Below are 24,389 nucleotides of genomic sequence, written 5' to 3' on the forward strand. Positions count from 1 at the left end.
GTCATAGTCTGGGCACAGGTTGGGCTCAGTTGTGTGTGGGTTGTGAAGATGCCAAGAAACTCTGCAGATGATACCACCAGGGAGTTGCTGCACATTCTTCTGGGTGGGCACCTGGAGCCGGTTCTGCCACTGTGGTAACCAGTGAGCTTTGGCCAGCCCCAGGCAGCCATGGATGGGGAGCGGTGTGTAGGGATAGTGGCTGGGACAATGTGTATCCAGGCAGAGCCAGCACTGTGTCCAAGATACCCCATAAGCATCTTGGGAGAAGGAGAAACCAGAAAAATTGGATTGGCAGTTGTTGGGCAGAAACGGTCTCCTTTGCAGCTCTGGCTGTACGATTAAGTTGCTCAGGTATGCCCAGTGGCCCCATCTAGGGCCTCTTCATACCACAGTTTCCTGTTCTGTACAGTTAGGGGGTTGGGCCACCTACCTTTCAGATCTGATGTTCAGGGAAGGGCATGTCCTCATACCATGTAGCTTCAGGTCTCCTTTGCAGCTCTGGCTGTACGGTTAAGTTGCTCAGGTATGCCCAGTGGCCCCATCTAGGGCCTCTTCGTATCACAGTTTCCTGTTCTGTACAGTTAGGGGGTTGGGCCACCTACCTTTCAGATCTGATGTTCAGGGAAGGGCATGTCCTCATACCATGTAGCTTCAGGTCTCCTTTGCAGCTCTGGCTGTACGGTTAAGTTGCTCAGGTATGCCCAGTGGCCCCATCTAGAGCCTCTTCATATCACAGTTTCCTGTTCTGTACAGTTAGGGGGTTGGCCACCTACCTTTCAGATCTGATGTTCAGGGAAGGGCATGTCCTCATACCATGTAGCTTCATGGAGAAGGTGGCCAGGAGTGACCTTGCAGAGTAGTAGGTCACAGTTACATGGAGAGGAGCAGGGAGGGCTCCAGTATTCATATCCACTGTGACTCCCAAAACTCCAGGGACATGTGAGCACAGCCAACAGGTGGGGTCAGTATTCATGGACAGTTGCCTGCTGACTAAGTGGCTCCTTGCAGGGTCAGATCTAGAAGCCCAAGACACAGGTCTGGGCTAGGCAGGATGGTAAGAGACAGATCCTGGGTCCTGTGAGCTCTAAAGCTGGTTTTCATGCTGGGCTAGTGACACAGTGAAAGGGGTGTTTCAGGAGGACCAGTGTGGCAGCAGTGAGGTAGAAGGCTGCCCAATCACAACAATCCTGATCAGTGCGGAAAGCGTTTCTGCTGTTTGTTGGGGAAGGTGAAGTGGGGCCTAGGAGGACAGGGCAGGAAGGACCAGCCTGTGGTGGTTCTGCTCCTGCACACTCACGCTTGCTCACTCCCTCACACACAAACTCCTCACTCTTCCTCCACTTTCTCTGGGCCGGGGGAGGCCACTGACTGAAGCACCTACCCTGGCCACGGTCAGTTCCCATGCACATTTTATAAGAACTTTGTCACCCATGGGTTTATCTTGAGGCTGAGATTGTGAGAGGTCTGGAAAACATCTCTTGCAGGTATCTAGAAGAGCTGGTTATATTTAGCCTGGAGCTAACAGGAGCAGTGTGTGTGGAAGAGTTAGACAGACCTGGCTGCAGTAATACTCATCACGGCACTTAATACATCCCAGCACTTGTTCTAGGCACTTTTCCTCTATTAATTTGTTTCATCTTTACAACATCTCTGTGAGGTGGCTTGTTGTGATCCCAGTATTATAGATGAGTTCACCAAGGCACAAGTGGGAAGTAGTTTGGCTGAGGTCCCATCACTAACATGAAGCAGAGCCAGGGTTGGACTCCCTGCAGCCCGGGTCCTGGGGTTAAGCCCTAACCAAGCTCTGCCCCTGTGTGGCTGGGATCAGCATATTTTTCCCTGGATATCACCCCTCCCTTGCCAGCTGTGTGTTGAGCTACCAAAAGGTAGAGAAGAGCTGAGCCTGGCCTCCAGGGGTGTGTTTTGGGTGGAACTCTTGTTTCCTAGGTACAGAGCCTTGTGTTGGTCAGTGTACCCCTAGGTTATGGTTCTCAGGAGAATCTATGCACACTAACCAAACTCACAAAGAACAGATAGGTAAATCAGGATGTGCCAGTTGCTTACTGTACCTTGAATAGAGCTGACAGTCAAGCTAGAAATACATGGTGGCTGATTAAGTCTTCGGCCACTTAAAGTGGAATCTGCGTGGGAAGCCAGATATTCACGGACAGTTGCCTGGTGAGCATGGAGGTATGTTGGAAAAGCTCGACAGCTGACATTGTTGAGCTCGGGTGGCTTGAAGCATCTGTAGCAATTAGGGAGAGCCTGCTGTCGCCTGGGCAAGGGCAGGGGCACCCAGACCAGTTCCTGCTCTCCCAATGCCCTTCTCTGGCCTCGGCTTGTGAAACATCAACATTCTGCTGGCTCCCCCTCTTTGGTAGCATGTGGTGCTGTTACCCTGGTTCCAGCTTTTCAGGCTCCCTCCGGCCATCCTGAGAGGGCAGTCTGCGAGGCCTGGACACTCGGGCTCTGTCATGTTGTACTTTCCTGTGCTGTTGCTCTGCTTGGTCCTTCAGGGCCCAGTCATGCCCATGGGGTCGGTCTGATGAGCTTCCAGGTTCTGAGGGTGCCTTGTTTTGCCCTAATGTATTGGCCATAGTGGGAGTTTAAAAAATATTTGTTGTGTGACTGCAATGAAAGTCAGTGAAGAACTGTGACCTGTTCACCTTTCCCGTACCTCCCCACTTTTCCTCAGCTCTAGCAGTGAGAGGTGGCTTGTAAATAGGTGGTTCCAACCTTTTTGGCTTTGTGACTCCCCCTTCTTAGTATCGAAACTTCCCTGAGTCCCACATAGTGTGTATTTAGTGCACTAATTTGCAGGTTTTTCATGTATTCTAAAATTAATCCTGTATTACTTTTAAAGGATATGCATGTTCATAACAGCATCATCTGTGCATATTTAAACATAGTAACCAAAGCATGAGAGTAAGATGTACATGTCCAGTCCAGAGGCAGAGGTTGTGCCCATTTTGGCCCCTGTTGTGACAAGTCTGAAGCTCTTAGGGCTCTGTAGCCCACAGATGGGGCTCACTGGCTGCTCCAGGGTCTGTCTCTTCCTGCTCCACCAGTCCCTGTGGTACCCAAGGCTTGGCTCAGGGTAGGACTCAAGAAGGAAGAGGGTATAATGGGAGGAGCAGAGAAGACCTGAGGACAGGGCAAGACAGGTGGGACCTTGAATGCCATGACCAGCTGGGCACAGTGGCAAAGCTAGAACAGGCTGGGCCATGAGGCCTCCCTGCCAGAGGTGCCAGGTGGGGCACACTCTGAGCCCTCAAAATGTTTGTGTCTTGTCAGAGTGTGATGGGACCCTGTGTTGGGGTCCCCAAGAGCATCCCACGTTCAGAGTTTCACTAGGAAACTCCTGGCTAAGATTTGCCACTGTGAGAGGGTACAAAGCAAGACCAGCGAAGGGAGAAGACCAGCGATGGGTAAAGTCTGGGAGAAACCAGGGACGAGCTCCCTAGGGTCCCCTCCCAGTGCTGTCACACAGGATGCACTTAATCCCTCCAATATGGGATGGTAACAACACATGTGAGATGTTGTCTACCAGGGGAGCTTCACTAGAGACTTGGCACCAGGGTTTCTACTGGGGGCTGGTCACATAGGCACCCGTACATGCCTAGCATGTACCAACCTTGCAGACTCCCAAAAGGACAGCAAGGGTTTGGCACACACCACACTGTAGCCAAATAATCTAGGCACCATGAGCCACTCTCATTATTTAGGGAATGGTGGGAAGCTTGTCGACACCCAAATTCCCAGACACCAGCCGGGGGTCCTCCTGGCAGGCAGCCTTCCTGAGGACAGCAGCCTCAGGCCTGCTCTGTGAGCCCTCCTGTGTAGACCCTGGTGTTGGCCACATTTTCTCTGACAGGAAGAAATGTCGTGGCTCTTTGAGAGAAGTTTTGGAGGCTGTCTCAGCCTATCCCTGAGCAGAAGTGGCAATACCCGGGCCAGAGCCACAAAGGTTAGCTCAGAGAGTCAGCAGTGAGCCAGGGAGGCGAGTGCCGCGTGTGTGGCCTCCGTGGGCCCTGAGCCATAGGCAGGCGGTCATGGGAGGGATGGCCCCTCGCCAGGTGTGCGGATGCAGCCTGGCCAGTGCAGACAGAGAGCGGAGCGCGGATGGAGCAGTCTGTTGGATGTCTGAGGGGACAGGCGGCGAGGGAGGCAGCGAGTGAGCGACAAGACCACCAGTTATTGGCAGCGATGGTTTTTAAAATCACTGACGTGAGTAGATGAAACAAGGCAGTAGATTTCCTCTTTCCCTTATCAGGAGTGTCTTCATTTTCTTTAATAATTCTTACCTACAAATAAATGGTTCGGCATTTGTTGCTAAACCAGAAGGACCGTTCTTGTAATTTACATTGTTTGCTTAATTTGTACAAAGTTTATTTTTTGTCATCATTTTAAATGCAAGCCTGTCAGGTGCTAGACTTGTCATTAGGGTCTGATGGCCATTTTAAAGTCCACTGAATGACCATTTGTAAAGAAACTGAAACAAAAATGTCACTTTTATCTTTAAAAGCCACAGGGTAACAGGAGACAAATACACAAAACAGAAGATACGAGTGTAGGATGTAGAGGAAGAACTCAGTTGCCCAAAGCAAGGATGAACCCAGGTTTCTTCTGAGCTCTTCTGTGAAAAACAGACAGCGAGAAACAGGCTGGCAGTTGGGGGCCGGGGCGAGGGACATGGCAAGGTGGGGAGAGCTGGACCGTGGCCCAGGGGGCTTCTGCTGTGTCCCCTCCTATAGAGCTTAGCACCCATGTGCCACAGGGTCCCTGTAGGAATGTGCTGCCTGGCTGGGCCTAGTGGCAAATGCCACTACTCGTGACAGTGGAGAGGACCAAAGCTGGCCTGGGCAGAATGGCTTTATTTTTAATATTGCCATTGTAAAGCCTAACAGAGTAGCTTTCTGAAGGACAGCAAGACCTGGAAAGTGAGGGCGGGCTCAGCTCAGCAAAGGCCTGGATCCCAGCCCACCGGCCAGAGAGGCTCTGGAGGAGCTTTGGCTGTAGGACAGGAGTTTGACGATCACGGGCCACAGACACGGGCCCAGGGGTCACAGGCCTGCGAGTTCTTCTTGTTCACCCTCCATCCTGGGGAAGGAAGGGCTATCTTCTCCAGACTTGCCAGGCTGTTTGACTTTTTATTGCCATCTCTCTCTCTCTCTCTCTCTCTCTCTCTCTCTCTCTCTCTCGGCAGTGCTTGGAGGAACAACGTAAAAATATTGTTTGCTTGATTCCTGACTGTTGTATCATCCCCAGTAAAGAGTATAGAGTGTTTTATTATTTGTTATAATTGGCTTTATTTGTAAACTTGTTTTTTAATACTACATTGCTAGAGTCCCAATCCTTGCACATTCAAAGGGAGGTTTGCTTATTACCTGCAATGAATCTCTAACATGGCAAGCGTGGGGCTGCTGTGGTTCCCGGTAGGGGTTGACTTTTGCTTGGGCCCAGTGGCCGCAGGGCACGAGGCTGTTGTGTTAGTTTCCTGTGGCCGCGTACACAGCATGCAAACCAGATTCCTTAAAACAATAGAAACTTATTCTCTCGCAGTTCTGGAGGCCAAAAGCCTGAAATCAAGGTGGGGACAGGGCTGCACTCCCTCTGAAGGTTCCAGGGCAGGATCCTTCCTACCTCTTAGAGCTTCTGGTGATCCCAGGTGTTCTTTGGTTTGTGGCTACATCACTGTAATCTCTGCCTCTGTCTTCACACAGCCATCTTCTCCCGGGGTGTCTGTCTCTGTGTCTCTTCTCTTCTTGTAAGGACACTAGTCATACTAGATTAAGGGACCACCCTACTTATGCTTATGACATCATCTGAACTAATTACTCTTGCAGTGACCCTGTCTCCAAAAATACGGTCACATGCACGGGTGTGGGGGTTAGGACGGCAGCATGTCTCCTCGGGGCACAGGTCAGCCTCCAGCAGTCTCCAGAGCAGAGTCCTGCTGTTCTTGCGTGACCCCCGCCCTGCCCTTGCTGCTCTCCCACTCCCCAGCTCACACCTGGAGACACGGGCAGGGTCACTGAGCAATGGGACTGCTGGGCTAGGCCTCTCTGGGATAGAACCAACCAACCCCCTGAGACTGTGCCCACAGGTGTCCATCACTTTCAAGGACTTGGCTGTGCGGTTCTCAGAGGAGGAGTGGCGGCTCCTGGAGGAGGGGCAGAGGGAGTTCTACCGAGATGTGATGCGTGAGAACTACGAGACGCTGGTCTCTGTGGGTAAGGACAACGGGAGGCTGGAGCCGGGTGGAGGGTGGGAGGGGAGGCTGACGTCCAGGATCCCTCAGGCCTTGGTCTTTACAGTTTTGAAATGAAAGTGGTTCCAACTCAGGGTGGGACTGGGGCCTCACTTATCTTTCATGTTGCTGCAAGCATCTCTGTGTACCATAGTAGGGTTCCAGGTATAGTTTGGTGGGTACAAGGTGTCCTCTGAGATTCTGAGCACCCTGACGCTGAGGTTAGGTGATCACAAGAACTGCACGTAAACACGTGCACAGATATGCAGGTGCCTGGGTGTCTGTGTATGGCCATGTGGGAGGTGGAAGCCGTTGCATTCCCAGGGTGACTGTCTTCTCCTTTCTTTCCCAGGGACAGCTGAGCTGCTTCCCCTCTCTGCTTTCCTGTCACCTACGGAGCCTGGAGGAGCCACGGGCCGAGAGGGCTGCACTGCTGAGGGGCTGGAGCCTGCTGGTGGGGGAGGTCCCCTGGGTAAGTCATCGCTGCAGGCTTTGGACATCCCCTCCCACTCATGGGCAGCCCCTGGGCTCCCCTCCTCCACCGGCTCAGCCAGCTGTCCCCACCTTGCCATGGCCCCCTGCCCCAACCGTCACTAACTTTACCCCCTACTCCTCTGGGCGGGGAGCCTGTTAAACAGAGAAGTGCTCAGAAGAAACCTGGGGTCACCCTGGGGAGCATCCGCTGCCTCAGGCCCCTGTCCTGCCACCCCTCTGAAGCCTTATCCCAGCCACCCCTGCAGAGCCAGACTCCCAGAAGCCATGCCACGATGGTGACATGGTGCACAGGGTCCAGACTGGGTGAGGCCAGGTGTTTAGGGGCTGCTGGGAAAGGCAGAGGGCCTAGACTGTGGGAGGTGAGCTTGCAGGTGGCCCTCCCTGGCGTTGCCCTGAAAGGAAAGAAGACGGGAGTGAGAGAGGTAATGAGTAACAGAGTGAGAAGAGCCCTGTTACCCAAGCCCTGTGCCCCTGCTCCAACTGTACCCAAGTCCTCTGTGTTTCACAGGACATGGGTCTTCCTCTGGCTACTCCCCCTGTGGTTGTGGTTGGGGGGATTACGTGAGACGCTGGGTATGAAGCACACAAAAGCATGAGCGCTGAGCAGATGCACGGGTGGCAGTCACTGTGGCTTCTCCATAGGAGGACAGCCCCAGCACAGCCTGCACCTCACCGCCCTGGTGCAGCTGGTGAAGGAGATCCCGGAGTTCCTGTTCGGGGAAGTCAGGGGTGCCATGAACAGCCCCGAGAGTGGGGGAGCCAGCCTGGACGGGGAGAGAGCGAGCCCCGAGGGTAGGTCAAACAGCAGGGCCGCCTGTGCATCGCACACAGCCTTCTCTGCACTCCCCAAGATGAAGTACAAGTTCATGGCCCCATGGCAGTGTGTCTGCCTGCCCTCTGAGTGTGTGGGGCAGGGTCCATGAAAGAGTAGCTCTTACTCTCCTGGGGGTTTCTGCGTGGCTTAGCCACCCTCTCACCTGGTGCTCTGCGTGGTAGGTGAGGACAGTGTGTTTGTCCCTGTTTTACAGTTGAGGAAGAGAGGAAGCTGTGCCTTATTGGAGGGGCCAGTGGGGACCAGTTCCCTTCCCAGGCCTGTGTCCTTTCCACTTCACCAGACTCTTTCCTTTCCCCAGTCCCTGCTCACCTGCTCTCAGCTCAGGTCCTGTTTCTCCCCAGAATCTGTCCCCCATAGCCTCACTCAGTTGATGGCAAATGACATAGGAAGTGGAGGGCAGGAGGTAGAGGATGGCACAATGTTGCTGGGGATGTGGTTTTAGAGCTGCTGCTTCCAATTTTATGAGGGTATGACTGTGGCCAGAAACCTAAGTTTCAGAGCTCTGTGACGGCTACACAGATTACTGACGTCCTGGTCGTTGTTAGCAGAACATGGCAAGAAGGACCTGGACTGTGACAATGCCAGGGCATCTTCCTCTTACCGGTTGTTGGTGTCTTCCCCCTCCGGCCCAGCAGCACCTGCGGCAGTGGAGCCGTGTCCTCTCCGAGGCCTGCTCGGCTGCCTTCCAGACGTCCCTGTCAGCCGACCCAGCCTGGCCTCCACGCCCACCAACAGCTCATGCTCCAGTAGCCCACCCGAAGATCCAGGACAAGGAAGCCCCCTCCCGATCAGTGAGTCGGGGGGACTTGGACCCTGTGCCATTTTTCTAGGACTCAGTTTCTCCTGTTACTAAATGGGGCAAAGTTCCCTGGGAAGGAGAACAACATGCTCGGCCTCTGGTCTGTAGAGCAAAGCAGATGCTCAGCCCCGGGGCGGCCTCTCACCCAGCCCTGATCTCTGAGTTCTGTGTGATGTGCACAGAAAGCCTCGGGTGGTGTCTAACATGCAGACCCATTGGCGGATAATATACCTGTGTGCACCTGGTCTGGTTCTTAGACCTTATCAAAGCAAGCCTAATAGCAGAGGAGGGCAAGAGTAGCCAATAGAATTTCTCTGGGGTCTCATTTTATTTTTAAAAAATTCTTGTAAATTTTGCATTTGTGTGAATATCTTTATTAAATATATTTTTATTAAGAATATTTTGATTCTATATGGAATAAAATTGGCACTCCTAAAAAATATACCCTGTTTAGTTGTGGTTACAGGTGTCATTTGGCACATTTGCTCTGGGGTCCCGTGTGCCCTGGTTTGAGAAGCAGGAGCATAAGATGGTAGCTTATACGTTGGGGCTACCAGCATCGCTTGCTGAGCCAGATTCAGAGGCTGGGGTCAGAGGGAAGGGTCCAGGTTATTCACAGTGAATAAACAGTCTAGGTATCTACAGTTAAATGGGAAGGAAACAAGAAAAGGCCCCCAGCCCTCCTGGAACAAGTCCTCTGGAAGCTGGTTCCGCCACAAGTCCGAGTTCCCAGGGCTTGACTGCCTTCTGGGGACTTGGGGAGCTGGAGAGGTCCATTCTCTACCCAGACCAGATCTGGGCTGATCTCCCAGCGTCTGAACAAGGAAGAAAGGCCTTCCTTGTCTCCTACTGCAACAGCAGCTGCCGACAAACCGTGGCCTACAGGGAAGGCAGACCCAGGAGCCCCAGGCAGGGAGCCCAGCCCACCTGCCTGCAGCCCCAGCAGGAGGAAGAGCCATGAAAGACAGGAGAGAGCAACCTCAGGGACAGGTGAGAGACTGCACTGAGAGGGGTGGTGATGGGGAGGCATGTTTGGTTCACAAGAGGAGGTCAGGTCGCTCCCTGCCTAGACCTCGTGGCAACCCTGCAAGGCAAGGCCTTGTCTCTGTTCTCACGGACGGGAATCTCAGCACCCAGAGGCCTGAGTGACTGCTGACGGCCTCCCAGCTGCGCCGTCAGGATGACCTCGGCCGCCCCCGTGTGTGCTGCAGGACTCTCTCCTGGGAACAGCCCCCTGCAAGGCCTCATCAACTGTCTGAAAGAAATCCTAGTGCCTGGGCCCCAGCACGCTGAGGCACCCCGGAATGCGCTGCCCCCTGTCCCCGGCCTGGACGCGTCGAGGCTGACCAGTGCGGAGCTGGGGCCTGGGAGCCCGCCCCGGGAAGGTGAGTCCGGGGCTCTGGTCCATGGAGCCCCTGAGAAGCTTGAGTTGCCTTTCTAGGGCTGTTTTCTTGCTCCACAATGTCTCCCTTAGAGGTCATTGTCAATGTGGCTGCTCCCGCATTGTGGTGTCATATTTCTGAAGCCAGGTGGCTCTCTAAGGGCAGCACTCAGTTAGCTAGAAGAAGAAAACTCAGAAACAGACTTTGCCCTGGTTTCCTTTGTGTTCTTTACTGTTCCTGACGTGGGCTGTGAGGGAGGAGCTACGGAACTCAGGTGTCGCTTCATCCGGACCCTGGGCGAGATGCTCGGTGGGCTTGGGACCTGGGCGGCACAGCTTCAGGGTCGGACTCTGAGAGGTCTGACACCTTCAAGCCCTGGTTTCCTCATCTGTGAGGGGGTGACTGTTCCCAGCTCACTGGGTTGTAGTGAGCTTAACTGCGGCCCTGTGTATATCCTCTAAGTGTGTGTGTCTGTGTAAAGCTCAACCTCAAATGTAAGTTCTGCTCAGGACCCAGAGAGCTGTCTCCGGGCAGCAAGTCCATGAGTCCCCTTCCCCATTTATGCTGAGTGATCCCACGTGGTTGCCTTCAGGGTGACTGTCCTGTCTTCCCTCCTTTACTCTGTCCAGTGCTGGCGGGTGTGGAGACAGTCATTTTTAACCTGGGCACCAGGAAGACAGTGGCTCATACTAGACTAAATGAATCACGAGAAGACCCACACCCCCAGGTTCCGGCTGTGCCCTTTTAACGGCACACACAGATTGTCCCCTGTTCATTGTGCATCATGAATGGCTGACCCCGTTTTCACTGGGCTCAAGGTGAAAATGTGTCCCTTTTTCTCTTAGTGAAGACAGAGGCAGCTTCGGGGGATTGTCCCCTCCAAGGTCTGCTGAACTGTCTGAAGGAAATCCCAGAGGCCCAGAACAGGCGTCCCAGCACCTCAGGAGCAGGGGACCCATGGCTGCAGGAGGATGTAGGGGCCTGGAAGAGGAATTCTGGAGGTAAAGGCTACTCACTAGGCTGGGAGCGCCCCCAGACATTCTCTGTTTCCTTTTCCTGCTCCAGGCAGAGCTGTAGGTGACCCTCCACCATAAACACTCAGGCCCCTGTGTCGGCCTGTCGGGCAGGTAACTGTGCCCCCAGCCAGTGACTGCCATGGAGGCAGAGGGGCCTTGGAAGCACCCCAACCCTATAAAGGCCTCACAGGACTCTCAGGGTGGGTCTAGGCCTGAATCCTGGGCTTCCTGGCAGCCTTCTTCCTACAGGGTCCGGATACCTCCTGACCCCTGCTCCCCTCCGTGGTCCTGGTGCTGGCGGCATGTTCTCTGTGAAGGTGGAGGGGTGCTGGGCCCAAAGCCCTCCACTTCCAGGATCCTTTCAGCCCAGCAGGCAGACCCTCAGCCCTTCTGCCACTGGAGACACCAGAGGGGTCCCAGGGCCCAGCTGGGGCCCTCAGGCTCAAGGTGAGGCCTGGGTGTTCTTCCCTAGTCTCCTTGGTGGGGTTCTCAGTCCCTGACAAGGTTCTGCCAGCCCCAAGGAAGCAGTGCCTGCCATTCTTCCTGAGCATTGTCCCTTAGCCCATGCTCCCAGCCCAGGGCCCCCTGCTCTCAGGACCTTCATTTTGCAGTGATTCCCGGCGGGGGAAGCTGGCCACTGCTTATATGTGGGTCTCCCCACACCTCCTTTCTTCGTTCCTTCTGGGGTAGCCAAGAGCAGATCAGAAGTCCCCCACAAAAGGGTTTCTGCCTGGCAGTCTCCAGAGCCTGGTGCAGGACCTAACACCCCTGCGGGAAACAGGCTAGGGGCCGCCAGCCAGTGGGCGCCTGATAAGCAGGGCTGGGACATGCAGGAGATGGTGACAGGTGATCTCTCCTGCCCTAGCTGCCAGTGCGTCAAGCTCGCCGCTGGAAGCCCTGGAGGCCTGTCTGAAGGGCATCCCCCCAAGCGGGTCGTTACCTCCCCAGCCACTGGCCACCTCTTGGTCCCAGAGCCCCCAGCCAGGAGACTCCGGGTCTCAGAGGCCTGAGCTGCGACCCCACAGATCACACAGTGAAGGTAGTCTGTGACCATGGCGTGGGGTGGCATGTGTCCCTATGCATGGCATGTGAGGGAGACACTGAGGGCATGCCTAGGTCATCTTCCCAAGGCCTCCTGAGGCACAGGCCTTTCCCCTAGCCCCTCTTGTGCCCCTCAACAACAGTTCCCAAATGTAGTGAAAACCAGTTAGAACCTTCCTGCCCCACTGCCTTCTCCTAGAACTCTTGTCCTCTCTAGTCACATGGGACTGTCGACTAACGTGGGTTAATGTGCTGCAGGACCCCGCCGGCTAATCTTTGGGCAGGGTCTTCTCCCTACCCACAGCAGGGCCCAGGACCTCCCCTCGGGCCCTCCTGTGACCCCAACTGTGCTGTTCCCTGCAGGAGCAAGCAGGGAGCCGCCTCTGCCTCTGGGCCTGCAGGGCTGTGTGAGAGAGGGCCCAGCCCAGCCCCCCGGCCCCCAGCACACGCCCTCCAGCTTCTCCTCATCCAGCAGCACCGATGGGGACCTGGATTTTGGGAGCCCTGGGGGGAGCCAGGGACAGCGGCCTGGAAAAGGTGAGCAGGGCTGGCCTGAGTCTAGGTGTCCATCCTGGGCAAGGGTGCGAGGGCCCCTCGCCCACTGTCGTCTCTGGCCCCACTGAGTCAGGCCACTGTGCCAGTGCTAGGAGCAGAGCTAGGGACACTGAGGCAGGAGATGACGCAGGACAGGTCTTGGGTGGGGGAAGGGAGTGGGTTCATTTTAGTGACTTGTCTCAGAAGTGGCAGGACAGTGTCTGAGATCTCTGGAAATATCTTCTGCATTAAACTCTTCCCCGTCCAGCCTGTTATCAGACTGACCTCCAGCTTAGGGGAAGCGTGCTGAGGTTCACATACAGGCAGCTGGGGAGTGTGCTTAGTGACCTGTGCTCCCCTGGGTCCTTCCAGTGGAGTTATATGTGGGGGTTTTGCAGGACTCTCATCTCCTCTTGGCCTTTTTCTCCCTTGCCTGAATAATCTGAGTCCTCTTGGTCTGTCTCATCCCTCTGTGCCTCTGTGTTCCGGCCACACGTGTTGTTAGTGTCCAGCCTAACACTGCAGCCAAGGCTTTAGCCAGGCCCACGGACCCCGTGGTGAGGCCAGCCTGGGTCCCTGGGCCTACTGGGCTTACCCCCTTGGGTGTCGAGCATTTCTCCAAAAACACAACTGACTTTTTTTAAACTTTAGTTTTTAGTAGGTGATATAATCACATGGTTTTGTTCAAAAGCTACAAAAGGTGGGAAAATGAGGTCTCCCTCTATCCCCTGTCCCATGCCCCCATGTCCCCTCCCCTCCCGCTGCATCTGCTGGTCACACAGATGCAGCCCCTTTGCATGTCTCCTCACCTTGCATTTGTTCTAACCGTCATCTTTGACATCTTTTCTACATTTTCAATTAATACTCGTTGGCCACTAGCGCTACTTCATTTTTTTAAAAGCAGCGTAGTGTTCTGTAGCACCCATCTTTCTCCTGCATTCTCATGGATGGACTTTGCTCTGTAAGTAACCCAAACTGCACATTTCACACTGCCTTTTAGAAGCTTCTAGCCCAGCTCCCTGTGTTGCTCCAGGACTCTGCAAATGTGCTGTGAGGTAAAGCGTATCTGGGGATCCTCTAGTTTCGACTCTGCCCTTCCAGCCCCACGTGACAACCAGAAACACTCACGGTTACTCTCCTTACCCTATGCCTGGGCCCAGGATGGTCAGCAGGCGCCCTCAGGAAAGAGAATGGCCAGCACTGCCAGGGAGGGTGCCTCCTTCTCTAGACCTTCAGTCCATCTAGTTCCTGTCACTTGTACATCTCTCTGTCTTGAGGAATGATTTTTGCGATGTATTTGGCTTTATTTTTATTTTTTATATTGTTTTTTGTAGAGATAGGGGTCTTACTATGTTCCCCAGCCTGGTGTTGAACTCCTGGCCTCAAGCAACCTTCCCCTCAGCCTCCCAAAGTGCTGGGATTATAGGCGTGAGCCACCAGTGTACCCAGCCTCGTATTTAGTTCTTTCCTAGTAGAAACTGCATACGTGGTCACCTGCCATGGTCCACTGTGTCATACCAGAGGCAAAGGGGCCCGTAGTGTTCCTTGCTATGAGTGGTGAAGGAAGCCTCATGCACAGTCAGTCTTTAAACTCCAACCTGTGTGTGGGGCAGGTGGCACCATTCCTCACAGGGGTGGCAGTTTGATAGACGGAGGGAACCCAGACCCACGTCTGTAGCCAGTCGCCTCATGACAGCCCCAGGCTAGCTTCTGTGTGGGTGGCCATGACTGGTCAGACTTCTTCTGGGGCAGCCTGAGCAGGGCCACCCCAGAGCAGGACTCACAGATGTTTGGGGCCAGGTTTCCATTCAGGTCTCCAAAGTACACAACACGTCACTGCTCTGCACCGCCTCCCATGGCACCCCCTGCCTGGACACAGTGGCAGAGGAGAGGCTCCTGGGCTCTGCAGAGACCAAGCTCCACCTCTTGGTCTGCGGATGTTTGATCTTCACAGGAAGCCCACCAGGAAGCTCCCCTCTCCAGAATCTAGAGAACTGTCTCAAAGAGATACCTGTGCCCAGGCCACAGCCTGCCTGGCCCTGCTCCTCGGCAGCAGACGGGGGACTGAGGAGAGCAGAGCCCAGGAACTGGACAGCAGACAAGGAAGGTAAGGCCATGGCTGCCGTGGGGGCCTGGGAATAGGACGGGGAGCTCCAGCGCTACCACCCTGGGCGCTGCCGCCCGCAGGCTCTGATGCTCACCTGAGCTGCGGCGGTGCTCTGGAGACGGGCCTGGGCACGGCCTTGTAGAAGCCAGAAAGCCAGGGAGCCTGTTCACCACACATGACACTTGCTGGCATCGGAGTGGTGGGTACAACCAGGACAGGGACGCCCGAGTGCCACTGTCTGCTTGTTCACAGTCCTGGCCTGAGCCAGAGCCTTGTTAGCTGAGTGTCTTCATCCTGGCCATGTCGGCCCCTACGTGCCTTGGCATCTGGGTACCAGCCACTGCAGGGCTCCCAGGAGCCCATGGCGGGAGTAGAGAGCTCCTGGGAACATCTCAGGGCAGGTGCTCCGCACATGAAGCTTACATGCCTGAGAGCCCAGCAGTGGCAGGAATTGTTCCTGTCCTTTCTTCTGTGCCATCATGAGGCCCTGCAGAGCTGACAGGCCTCTTGGCTTCTCATTAAACAGGACTGAGGGCTGAACCCTGTGCACCAGCCTGTCTTGGGCAGGGAGGGGGAGAAGTGCCCTCCAGGAGCCTCTGTCTAGCCGACACAGAGGCCTTCCCCTCCAGTTCTGTCCCCACCTGCCACCAGCGGGGCCTCAGAGACCCTGGGGCCACCAAGCCAGGAGTGTGGAGGTGGCTCCAAGACGGTAAGCTGACGTCTGCCCTCGGTGTCAACGGGCCTGTTTCCCAGCAGTCAAGGTGTCTGAGGAGGAGCCAGATTCCCCTCCCTCTCTGTCCCACTCTTCCTTCCCTGTGCCATATCCCTTCCCCAAAAGACAGAACCTGGAGCCAGACAGAGGCAGAGGTATACTAAAAAGGATGATGAAATGACACAAAGTTCTGACAAGGAGGGTGGCAGGAAGAACACTGTTTTTTTCCATCCATTGGTTTCTGCAGTAGACACGCTTCCTGAGGTGAAGGGGCCTCCCTGTCTCCTCCTGCTTAGTTTAACTTCCACAGAATTCCTTCCCGGGTCTGCTTCGGGGCTGGCAGGATGGTAGCTGAGTAAGTGTGGCTTTGCTGACCTCCTGCCAGGCGAGGACTGGTGCTAACCCAGCCTCTGCCCTTGGACTGCCGTGCCCGCCTGCTGCTGGGTGGGCGAGGCTGCCCTGCCTTTAAGCCCTAGGTCCTGCCTGGAGCCTGACTGCCAGTGGGTTCTAGGGACTCAAGACTTCCAGGAAGTTTCTCAGTTGACTTTCCAGAGCAGCAGGGGGCCCTCTCCAGGCTCCAGCTTCCCTTCTCTCCACCCTCCATGAACAGAATGAGCTGTTGAGGGTCCCCCAGGGCTCACTCGGGGTGTGAGCTGAGCTGAAAGGGGACCAGTTCTGTGACCCTGGTCAATGAGGCTAAGGCCTCCTGGCTAACTCAGGCTCAGGGCGGAGGGCTCTCTTGTCACTTGCGTAGGGCCAGCCGCCAAGCCCTCCCCCCTGCACTGCCTGGAGAACTCCCTGAGGGGGATCTTGCCCACGAGGCCCTTGCACTTTGCCTGCTTGGCCGGCCCCAGCCCCAGCCCCAGCCCCGGCTCCAGCTCGAGCTTTAGCAGCTCCGAGGGCGAAGACCTGAGGCCGGAGCCCGCGCCCTGGCGGCCGCTCCTCCAGGGTAAGCCTGTGGGCGGGAGGGATGATGGTGGGCCGCCTCCCGGGATGGGGCACTGCTCTGACACCAGTTTTGTGACGCCAGAGCGGGATCGCCTTCCCAGCTGCAAGTGTCCTGTCCCTCTGTCCCCGTGCCCTGGTGGATCCCCCACTAGCAGCAGCAGCAGCAGCAGCCCTGGTGAAAACCCCAGGAGAACAGAGCCTGGGGGCTGCAGCGGTCTCAGTGCAGGTGAGCAGGGGTCTCCTGAGAGGGCGTCTCCCCAAGGGCCAGGAGTCTAGACTGGATCCCCTGAATCCCACCCATCACTTTTGCTCTCGCCAAAAAATCCTCTACATTTGCTGTGCTTCAGTTCCCAGTGAGGTAAGCTCTGTCCGTTGAGGGAGGTTGGGACTCCTGGGGGCTGGGGCCGGGGCCGGGGCCATGGCAGGGCCGGGGCGTGCTCACAAGCAGCTGTGAAGCAAGCTCTAGCCATCCCCTTGGTGATACAGCACATCATGTGCACTTGCTTCTATATACATGTGGATATAGACAGGTACGGGTGTATAGATACAACAATAGTGTGTATTTTTAAAACTTGACAATTAACCAAAAAAGTCTTAAAAGGGAGATGTCCCCACCTCGGAGGACGTATTGCATGTTGTCCTGTTAGGAAGGCTGGAGACATGGCCTGCTGCCCCAGGCCGCCTTGCTTCCCCATGGAGCTGTGAGTGGTGTTTGCCCCAGGCAGGGAAAGCAGGAGAGGTGACAGGAGGGAGAGGAGAGGGCCCCTCAGCAATGCAGAGGAGGAGAGGGAGGCAGGGCAGGTAGGGAACACCCCCCTCCTGCTGCTGCTCTACTCACAGGCGTAGGCCTTGCCCTGTGCAGGTCCTGGGCTATACCACGTTGCTCAGTGCTCAGTGGGCCCAGCAGAAAGTGGCAAGAGTGTGCTGGGCGTGGACCACAGGGCCACATCCCTGGAGGAGTCTTGCTGGGGTGGGACCCACAGATGGAAACCCTGTCCACCTCCCCTCCCCAGCCATTGCCTCCTGACGGAGCCTGAGGCATGGCCCTGGAGCTGCAGAGGACTCTGGAGGGGTCCAGCGCACCCACACCCTGCAGACGGGGCAGGCATACCACGCACACATGCCACAGCAGGCCATTCCAACATGTTAGGCTCTCTGACAGGCCAAGTGTGTCCACCGTGCGTCTCATTTAATCACTGTTAAAAGTTGAAAGTTTGGGCCAGGCACAGTGGCTCACGCCTGTGATCCTAGTACTCAAGGAGGCAGAGGTTGGAGGATCAATTAAGGCCAAGAGTTCGAGACCAGCCTGAGCAAAAGCAAGACCCAATGTCTACTAAAAATAGAAAAATGAGCCAGGTGTGCTAGCATGCGCCTGTAAGTCCCAACTACTGAAGAGGCTGAGGCAGGAGGATCACTTGCGCCCAGGAGTTTGAAGTTGCTGTGCGCTATGGTAACAGCACTGCACTCTAGCCTGGATGACAAAGTGAGACTCTGTCTCAAAAAAAAAACAAAAACCAAAAAGGAAGTTGAAACTTTCATACTGTTTTAGGCTCCATCAGAATATCCTCATGTCAGCATGGCTCTGGCCACGCAATGAGTATCCCATCCTGAGAGCTCTTTGCTCTCTCTGCAGGGACAGCTGGGGATCCCTGCCCTGCCCCTCAGCTGGAGAGAAGGCCTGGGCCCAGGGTTGGTGACGCATCCAGGGGCCTAGAGCCTGGATACGGAAGACCCAGAGTTGCAGGTAAACAAGTGGCTTCCCCGTTCCCTCTGCAGGATAGCACCTGGGGGCCTAGCTCTTCCATGTTCATTATTTGGGTCATGAATAGGAAAAGTCTCACCTTTAAGCTACTTCAGGTTGCATCTTTCATTTGGTGTTTTATTACAGAAATAGTAATGAAATAGTTATGAAAATAGGGATTTTCATAAAAGCACACAGACACACCTTTTAGAGGCAGCAACTGAGAAGTGTTCTAGAATCTGTTTGGGTTTGAGGGGACTTTAGAGAGTAGATGAGGAAACTGAGGCTCAGTACTGTCGAGTGACCTGGCCAAGGTCTTCCAGAGAGGTTTAGCTCCGCATCATACCTCTGCCTCTGAGGACCTGCGGTGGAGACATGCAGGAGGGTGTGGCACCCACTGCCTTGGGTACCCCAGGTACAGCTTCACGTCAAAGACTTGACAACCTTGGCCTGTGGTCAGGTTACCTCGCTGGCATAGGCTGTTAAGAGTCTGAGCTGACCCGAGGGTAGTGAGCCTGGGCTCTTCCTCCCTGGAAGCCCCGGGCAGGATCTCCAGCCCTACGCTTAGATCCTTGACTAAAGAACTTAACTAGACAGTGCTTGGGCCCTTTGGCCACTCCAGTCTTCACTTTTTCCTCTGTGTGAAGCCCTGGAGGTGCTGAAAAGAGAAGGGCAGAACCACAGCTGGGGGTTCAGAGAAATGGGCAAGAGCCAATCACTGTCCCCAGCCCAGGGCTGAACAGGCCAGGAATGGCAAGTGCGTGGCCAAGGCTTTCTCGTGAGGTTTGCTTGGGGCTGGGACCAGTTCCAAGGGAATTTAGGGTTAAGGATTAGGTGATTTTCTTAAAAGTAACTTAATCCTGTGAATCCATAACTTCTAAATAGAGAGAGTATGGGCAGGAGGGGTGGGAACCCTTATGGTTTGCCTGTGCCCAAGAGCACGGAGTGCTCCAGTGGCCCCAAGGTCACCCCACGAGAAACGCCCACGAGGCCGTTGGCTGAACCGGTCACCCTGGCCTGTGTCTGATACTGCCATCGCCTTGGCCTCACACTGTCTGGGTGGGAGCTCTGGGCCCTTCTGCTTGGCTCCCAGGGCAGTGGCAGGTGTGGTGCCATCAGGTCCCAATGGCTACACAGAGAACCCACTGATTGTTTTCTTAGAAGATGGGAAGACCACAGTCTTAGGAAAGCTTGGTTACCATGGAAACCCAGTCTATAGTTGATCCTGCCCATTATTTTGGGAAACAGAGGGAGACGGGGCTGATTTTGATGTAATGAGCGTTGCCATCAATATTCTCAGGCCTTAGAGGGTCAGGATGCTGAACACCCTAGTTCAAGGGACCTCTGCTGGGAGGGAAAGGTCCTTAGAATCAAAGAACTCTTACCCAGCCCTTGGCTCTGGTTGCAGCCAGGACCCATGGCAGGCTGCTCCCCAGGGGCCTGCCTGAGCTACCCAGCACATCTTCGCCACCGGAGCTGCCCCCTCCAGCAGCCACGTTCCCCGCTTTGCCAGCCGCCTCTCCGCCGTGCGCCTGCGGGAAGCCGCTGCGGCAGGAGCTGCACAGCCTCGGCGCTGCCCTTGCAGAGAAGCTGGACCGGCTGGCCGCGGCCCTGGCAGGCCTGGCTCAGGAAGTGGCCACCATGAGGACCCAGGTGAACCGGCTGGGGAAGCGCCCGCAAGGCCCCGGGCCGAAGCCGTGGGCCCTGCCCCGGGGACCTCGCTGGGCTAACGGCCCTGGCCACAGACACCTGCCGTACTGGAGACAGAAGGGCCCTGCCAGGCCTAAACCAAAGATCCTGCGGGGCCAGGCGGAAGGCTGCCGGGCCAGCGGCTCCCCCGCACTCTCCAGAGGGAGGGTCCGCCTGGTGCCTCCGCTGCCTCCAGACATTACCCCCGCAGAACCTTCTGGGCCCAACCGCAGCCCTTCCCAGCAGCCTCTCTCAGCACCCAGCTGCCACACTTTGCTGACAGTGCACCCTCCCCTCGGACACACTGTGGGCCACCAGAGCCCCCTGCCCCCCTTAGTGCCTGCTGCCTTATCCGCCCAGACGGCCTCTCCTCCCGCAGCCGGCACAGACGCAGAGCCTCTGGCTGCAGGAGTGGCACCAGCCGGCATCCCAAACCGGCCCAAGGAGCCGAACAGCCTGTTGGGAGGAGTCCAGAGAGCCCTCCAGGAGGAACTCTGGGGTGGTGAACACAGGGACCCGAGGTGGGGCACCCACTAACTGCAGTCCTCATCTGCTCAGCCTTGGTGCAGGAGTGGCCTGGACCCATCGCCCCAGCCAGGCGCCCTCTCCCAGGGACATCTCCCTGTCCATCTGCTTCCTGGCCCTTCCCACTGCAGGGGGTCCACCCTTTGCCCTGTGCCAGGCCCCCAGCCAGTGTTTGCGTTCCTCAGCCACACTCTGGCATTCTTGGCTCGGGTTCAATCAAACGTTGCTTCCCCCTCCCATCCTCCACTGGAGGTGCCTGGGCGGTGGTGTGTGCACCTACACGTGCACACTGCGTGTGTATACTGTGTGTGCACACTGCACGTGCATACTACGTGTGCATATTGTGTGTGCACACTGCGCGTACACAGGGTACTCCGTGCAGCCGCAGACCAGCCTTGGAACCCTTTCTAACTACATGCCGTTCCTGATCCCAGCACTGCAAACGCTGGTTCTTGTCTTCCTGGAGTAAATGTTGGCAGATTTCATTTGGGGAGAGCTCTGCCCTCTGGTCTAAGCTGGATTTACCTATGTGGATTCTAAAATTAAAGAAGTGAGTTGCTAAGGAAAGGCTCATGGCTCCTCTTGGGAGGAGCTCGGTAGGGGCCCACTGTGGGAGTGGCCAAGCCAGCTCACTTGCCTCCCCGCCCAGACATCCTGGAGAAGATCCAAGAATGTGCCCTTGAGGTTGGGGGGAGAAGACTGGGGGACGGGAGTCCCAGATGGTGGAGTCCCAGATGGCGGCCTGGGAAGAGCCACACACATTGAGCTAGCCTCCGGGCTGCCGCACAGAATACCACTGACCTGGCGGCTAAAACAGCAGGCACTCACCGTCTCTCAGTTATAGAGGCCTGAAGTCCAAGTGCTGTCAGGGTTGGTTCCTTCTGCAAGCTGTGAGGGAGGACCTGTCTCCCTGGCTGAAGATGGCTGTCTTCATGTTCACATGGCATGTGCGCACCTGTCTCCAAATTTCCACTTGGTGTCAGGACACCAGTCGTGTTGGAATATGGCCCACCCTGATGAGTCCACTTTAAATTGATTACCTCTCGAAAGACCCCTCTCCAAGTAAGGTCTCATCCCGAGGTCCTTGGGGGTTAGGACTTGACATATAAATTTGGGGAGGGGCACAGTGCAGCCTGTAGCACACATAAGGGTTGGGCCAGTCTTCCTGGATTTGTCTTGGGAGATGGCATGGCCAGGTGTCACCAGGCCCACCTCTGTTCTGGTAGCTGGAAGGTGCCTGCTCCCAGCCCCCCGCTGATGCTGGGCCTGGCGCTGAAACTGGCGTGCCTGCCGTTCACTTGCCGCAAGCCATCCCTTGGGCACAGCCAACCTGGTGTCCCCACCCTAGTCCCTTCTTTAATCTGAGGAGTGCACATGTTGCCTGGGAAGGACCAGCCCTGCCCCCAGGGCCCTGGGGAGCCTGGGATGCCAGTGCTGCGGCTCAGCATGTCCCTAAAATCAGGGTCACTGGAGCCACACATGGGGCCTGAGTACCCCTCAGCTGAGAGAAGGACAGGTGGCCTTGCCTGGGGGCTCAGGGAACCGAGAGCCATCTGTCCCTTGCTGCCCCTGTGGGAGGAGCAGGCTGCTGACACAGCAGAGGGGAGGGAGCCAGGGACAGACAGACTGTCACAAAAGGGGCATTAAGATGTGTTCAACACCAGAATAAGGCCCAGGTTGGCTGTCTGGGAACTAATATTCATAGGATCATGCAAGTAGGATGTTGTTTAAAATAAGCAGGCTCTTCACTCAGCCATGCTTAAAACTGAAGAACAGAAAAGTTCTAGGCTCTCCCCTCCTGAAGAATTCAGAAAGATGAGTCCAGTGGGGAGCAATGCTGGGCACATTTCAGAGCCCAGAGAAAGGGGGGGGACACAGACTCCAGAGGAGGTTAAGGAGAGAACCCACCTACCCTGTGTGCTGGCCCTGGCCACCCGGCCTTGGTGCTCCCTGTTCTCATCCTGCCTGGCTGGCCTCCTGTTCGCTCTCCTTTTGCTTCTCAGCAGGGGAAGGTGGTGCCGGCTCAGTGGGAAGCAGGCCATGTTATGCCTTGGTACGGCACGCGCTCTGTTGGCTTTGCAAACAGCCATCTCACAAACCTTGTGCAGCAGGCACACGTGAACAAGTGAGCCAGCAGCCCTAAGTAACTTGCTCACAGTTGCTTTGAATTGGCGGAGCTGAGAAGAGACCTGGGCTCCTTATCACATCCTCTCTTCCCCTGGGCATAGCTACTCCCAGCCTTTGCCCACTGTGACAGACGAGGACATTGAGGACTGAGCCTGGCCTAGTTGTTCTAGATGCAACTGGACTGCATAAGAAGTTCAAAACATGTTTAAGAATGTGGAATATAATAAAATGATCGGTGAGAAGTTGCATGGTCTGCAGCTGCGTGCCTCCTGCAGAAGTAGGTCCCTAGGTCTCTAGGGCATGTCTGTGGCCACAGTTGTTCACCAAAAAGCCTTCTAGAATCAATGATCTGGTGAGAAATCTGTATGCAGTTTCAGTCTTTGGTACTACATCCATCTCCAACTACTGTACAGGGTTGTTTTGAAGGGGAAATGTCACTTTGATGGAAGAAACCGAAAGACCTTTTTGAACTCAAGGGAGTTCCAGGAGTTGGGGTGGGGAGCAGAGAAGGCTCTGGGCTTACCCACCACCATCCTGGATGCTCCTGGCTGGCCTGGGTGCGATCTTCCTGTCTGCCAGCAGAGTCCCCAAGAGCAGAAAGTGTGAAGGTCCCACTTCAGAATATGAAAAGGCCACCTCCCCAGGGGTCTGGTGGTGGAGGCCAGGATGGGGAGGGAGTGCAGGGCCACGGTTCACTGCTCCCTCTGGAGGGAGCTTGGCCGGAGCTTGGCAGACAGGTAGACCAGCCTGCTCTTGACCTTCTTGTTCTCTGTATTTCAGATGTGGCTCCTAGTAAACACCCCACAATTGGATTTTATTTTGTAATCCATTGTGACAAATTATGTTCTTTATTTAGAGACCTTTATCCATTTAAATGTATTATACTGATATATTTAGGCTTGAACATACTATTATGTGCTTTATGTTTGTCCCACCGGTTCTGAGGGTTTGTTTTTTTTTTCTTTTCTGCTTTGTTTTGTGTTGACGATGTGGGGTTTTTTGTTTTTTGGATTTTTTTTTCTTTTTTTGAGACAGAGTCTCACTCTGTTGCCCAGGCTAGAGTGAGTGCCATGGCGTCAGCCTAGCTCACAGCAACCTCAAACTCCTGGGTTCAATTAATCCTTCTGCCTCAGCCTCCCGAGTAGCTGGGACTACAGGCATCCACCACCATGTTCGGCTGATTTTTTCTATATATATTAGTTGGCCAATTAATTTCTTTCTATTTATAGTAGAGATGGGGTCTCACTCTTGCTCAGGCTGGTTTCGAACTCCTGACCTCTAGCAATCCACCCACCTTGGCCTGCCAGAGAGCTAGGATTACAGGCGTGAGCCACCGTGCCCGGCCTTGGGTTTTTTTAAATCATTACATTTTCTTCTCTACTAGAATCAAAATTTTCAGAATTGGGAGATGTGCCCATATCTTTCTCAGAAATTGATAGAACAAATCAAGAAGAATATAAAGATTTGTTATAACAAAATTGGACTGATTGCTAAGCATACAGAATACTGCCCCATCGGACTACCGAACATATGTCCTTCCCAAGTGTGCACAGAACACTTGCATTTACCATATACTAAGCCCCAGAGCAAGTTTAAATAAATTGAAAACATTGAAATTATGTGCAGTACATTCTCTGACCATACTTTACCTTTTAAGCTAGAATTAAAAATAACCAGAAATTCTTATATATTCAAAAATGAGAATCATGATGCTAAAACAACCCATTTGCCAATGAAGAAATTATAATGGAAATTAGGAATGTTTCGAACTGTAAGAAAGTACACATATCAAAACTTGTAGGATAAAGCTAAATCAGTACTTAGAAATGTATAGGCATAAATGAGTATGTGAAAAAAGAAAAAAAAGACTAAGAATTCACAAGGAGAATAGACCAGCAAAGGGAATTCAAAGAAAAAAAAAAGGGCATGTGAAGATGAGAGTAGAAATCACTGCAATAGCACATGTACGAAAGAGACAATCAACAAAGCCAAAAGTTGTTTCTTTAACAAAACAAATAAACTTGACTAGCTTATGGTGAAATTCACCAATGAGAAAAGAAAGCACGAATAACTAGTCTCAGGAATTAAAAAGGTGATCTTAACTACAGATGCTGCAGGCTATAGGAAGATAAGATGATATCATTAGCAACTTTTTACGAAAAATTTGAAAATTCAATGTAAGTATAGT

The 24,389-nt window shown here is 54.6% G+C and overlaps 1 protein-coding gene across 2 annotated transcripts; it reads left to right on the forward strand.

The window, feature by feature from the left end:
• KRABD3 (KRAB domain containing 3) lies at positions 1 to 23,309 on the forward strand. Of its 2 annotated transcripts, none has more exons than XM_076006701.1 (16): positions 1 to 6,233; positions 6,603 to 6,722; positions 7,388 to 7,537; positions 8,216 to 8,371; positions 9,265 to 9,369; positions 9,591 to 9,764; positions 10,607 to 10,762; positions 11,027 to 11,224; positions 11,643 to 11,816; positions 12,182 to 12,355; positions 14,307 to 14,459; positions 14,986 to 15,168; positions 15,926 to 16,120; positions 16,202 to 16,345; positions 17,753 to 17,863; positions 19,269 to 23,309. In XM_076006701.1, the coding sequence occupies exons 1-16, from the start codon at positions 5,810 to 5,812 to the stop codon at positions 20,084 to 20,086; spliced, it is 3,435 nt and encodes a 1,144-aa protein (XP_075862816.1). In that variant the 5' UTR covers positions 1 to 5,809; the 3' UTR covers positions 20,087 to 23,309. The 2 variants fall into 2 exon arrangements, with proteins under 2 accessions (XP_075862816.1, XP_020145264.2); XM_020289675.2 differs by having other exon boundaries at positions 2 to 6,233; positions 9,238 to 9,369.
• The last annotated feature ends 1,080 nt before the right edge of the window (positions 23,310 to 24,389 follow it).

The sequence above is a fragment of the Microcebus murinus genome, chromosome 9 (genome assembly GCF_040939455.1).
Source record: "Microcebus murinus isolate Inina chromosome 9, M.murinus_Inina_mat1.0, whole genome shotgun sequence".
Classification (NCBI taxonomy): Eukaryota; Metazoa; Chordata; class Mammalia; order Primates; family Cheirogaleidae; genus Microcebus; species Microcebus murinus.

Bases quoted from the DNA above. Each gene is read 5' to 3' on its own strand.
- KRABD3 (XM_020289675.2), top strand. From the start codon at position 5,810: ATGCTTATGACATCATCTGAACTAATTACTCTTGCAGTGACCCTGTCT. The intron at 6,723-7,387 runs GTAAGTCATCGC...GCTTCTCCATAG, and splicing joins TGGTGGGGGAGGTCCCCTGG to GAGGACAGCCCCAGCACAGC. The intron at 11,817-12,181 runs GTAGTCTGTGAC...TGTTCCCTGCAG, and splicing joins CCACAGATCACACAGTGAAG to GAGCAAGCAGGGAGCCGCCT.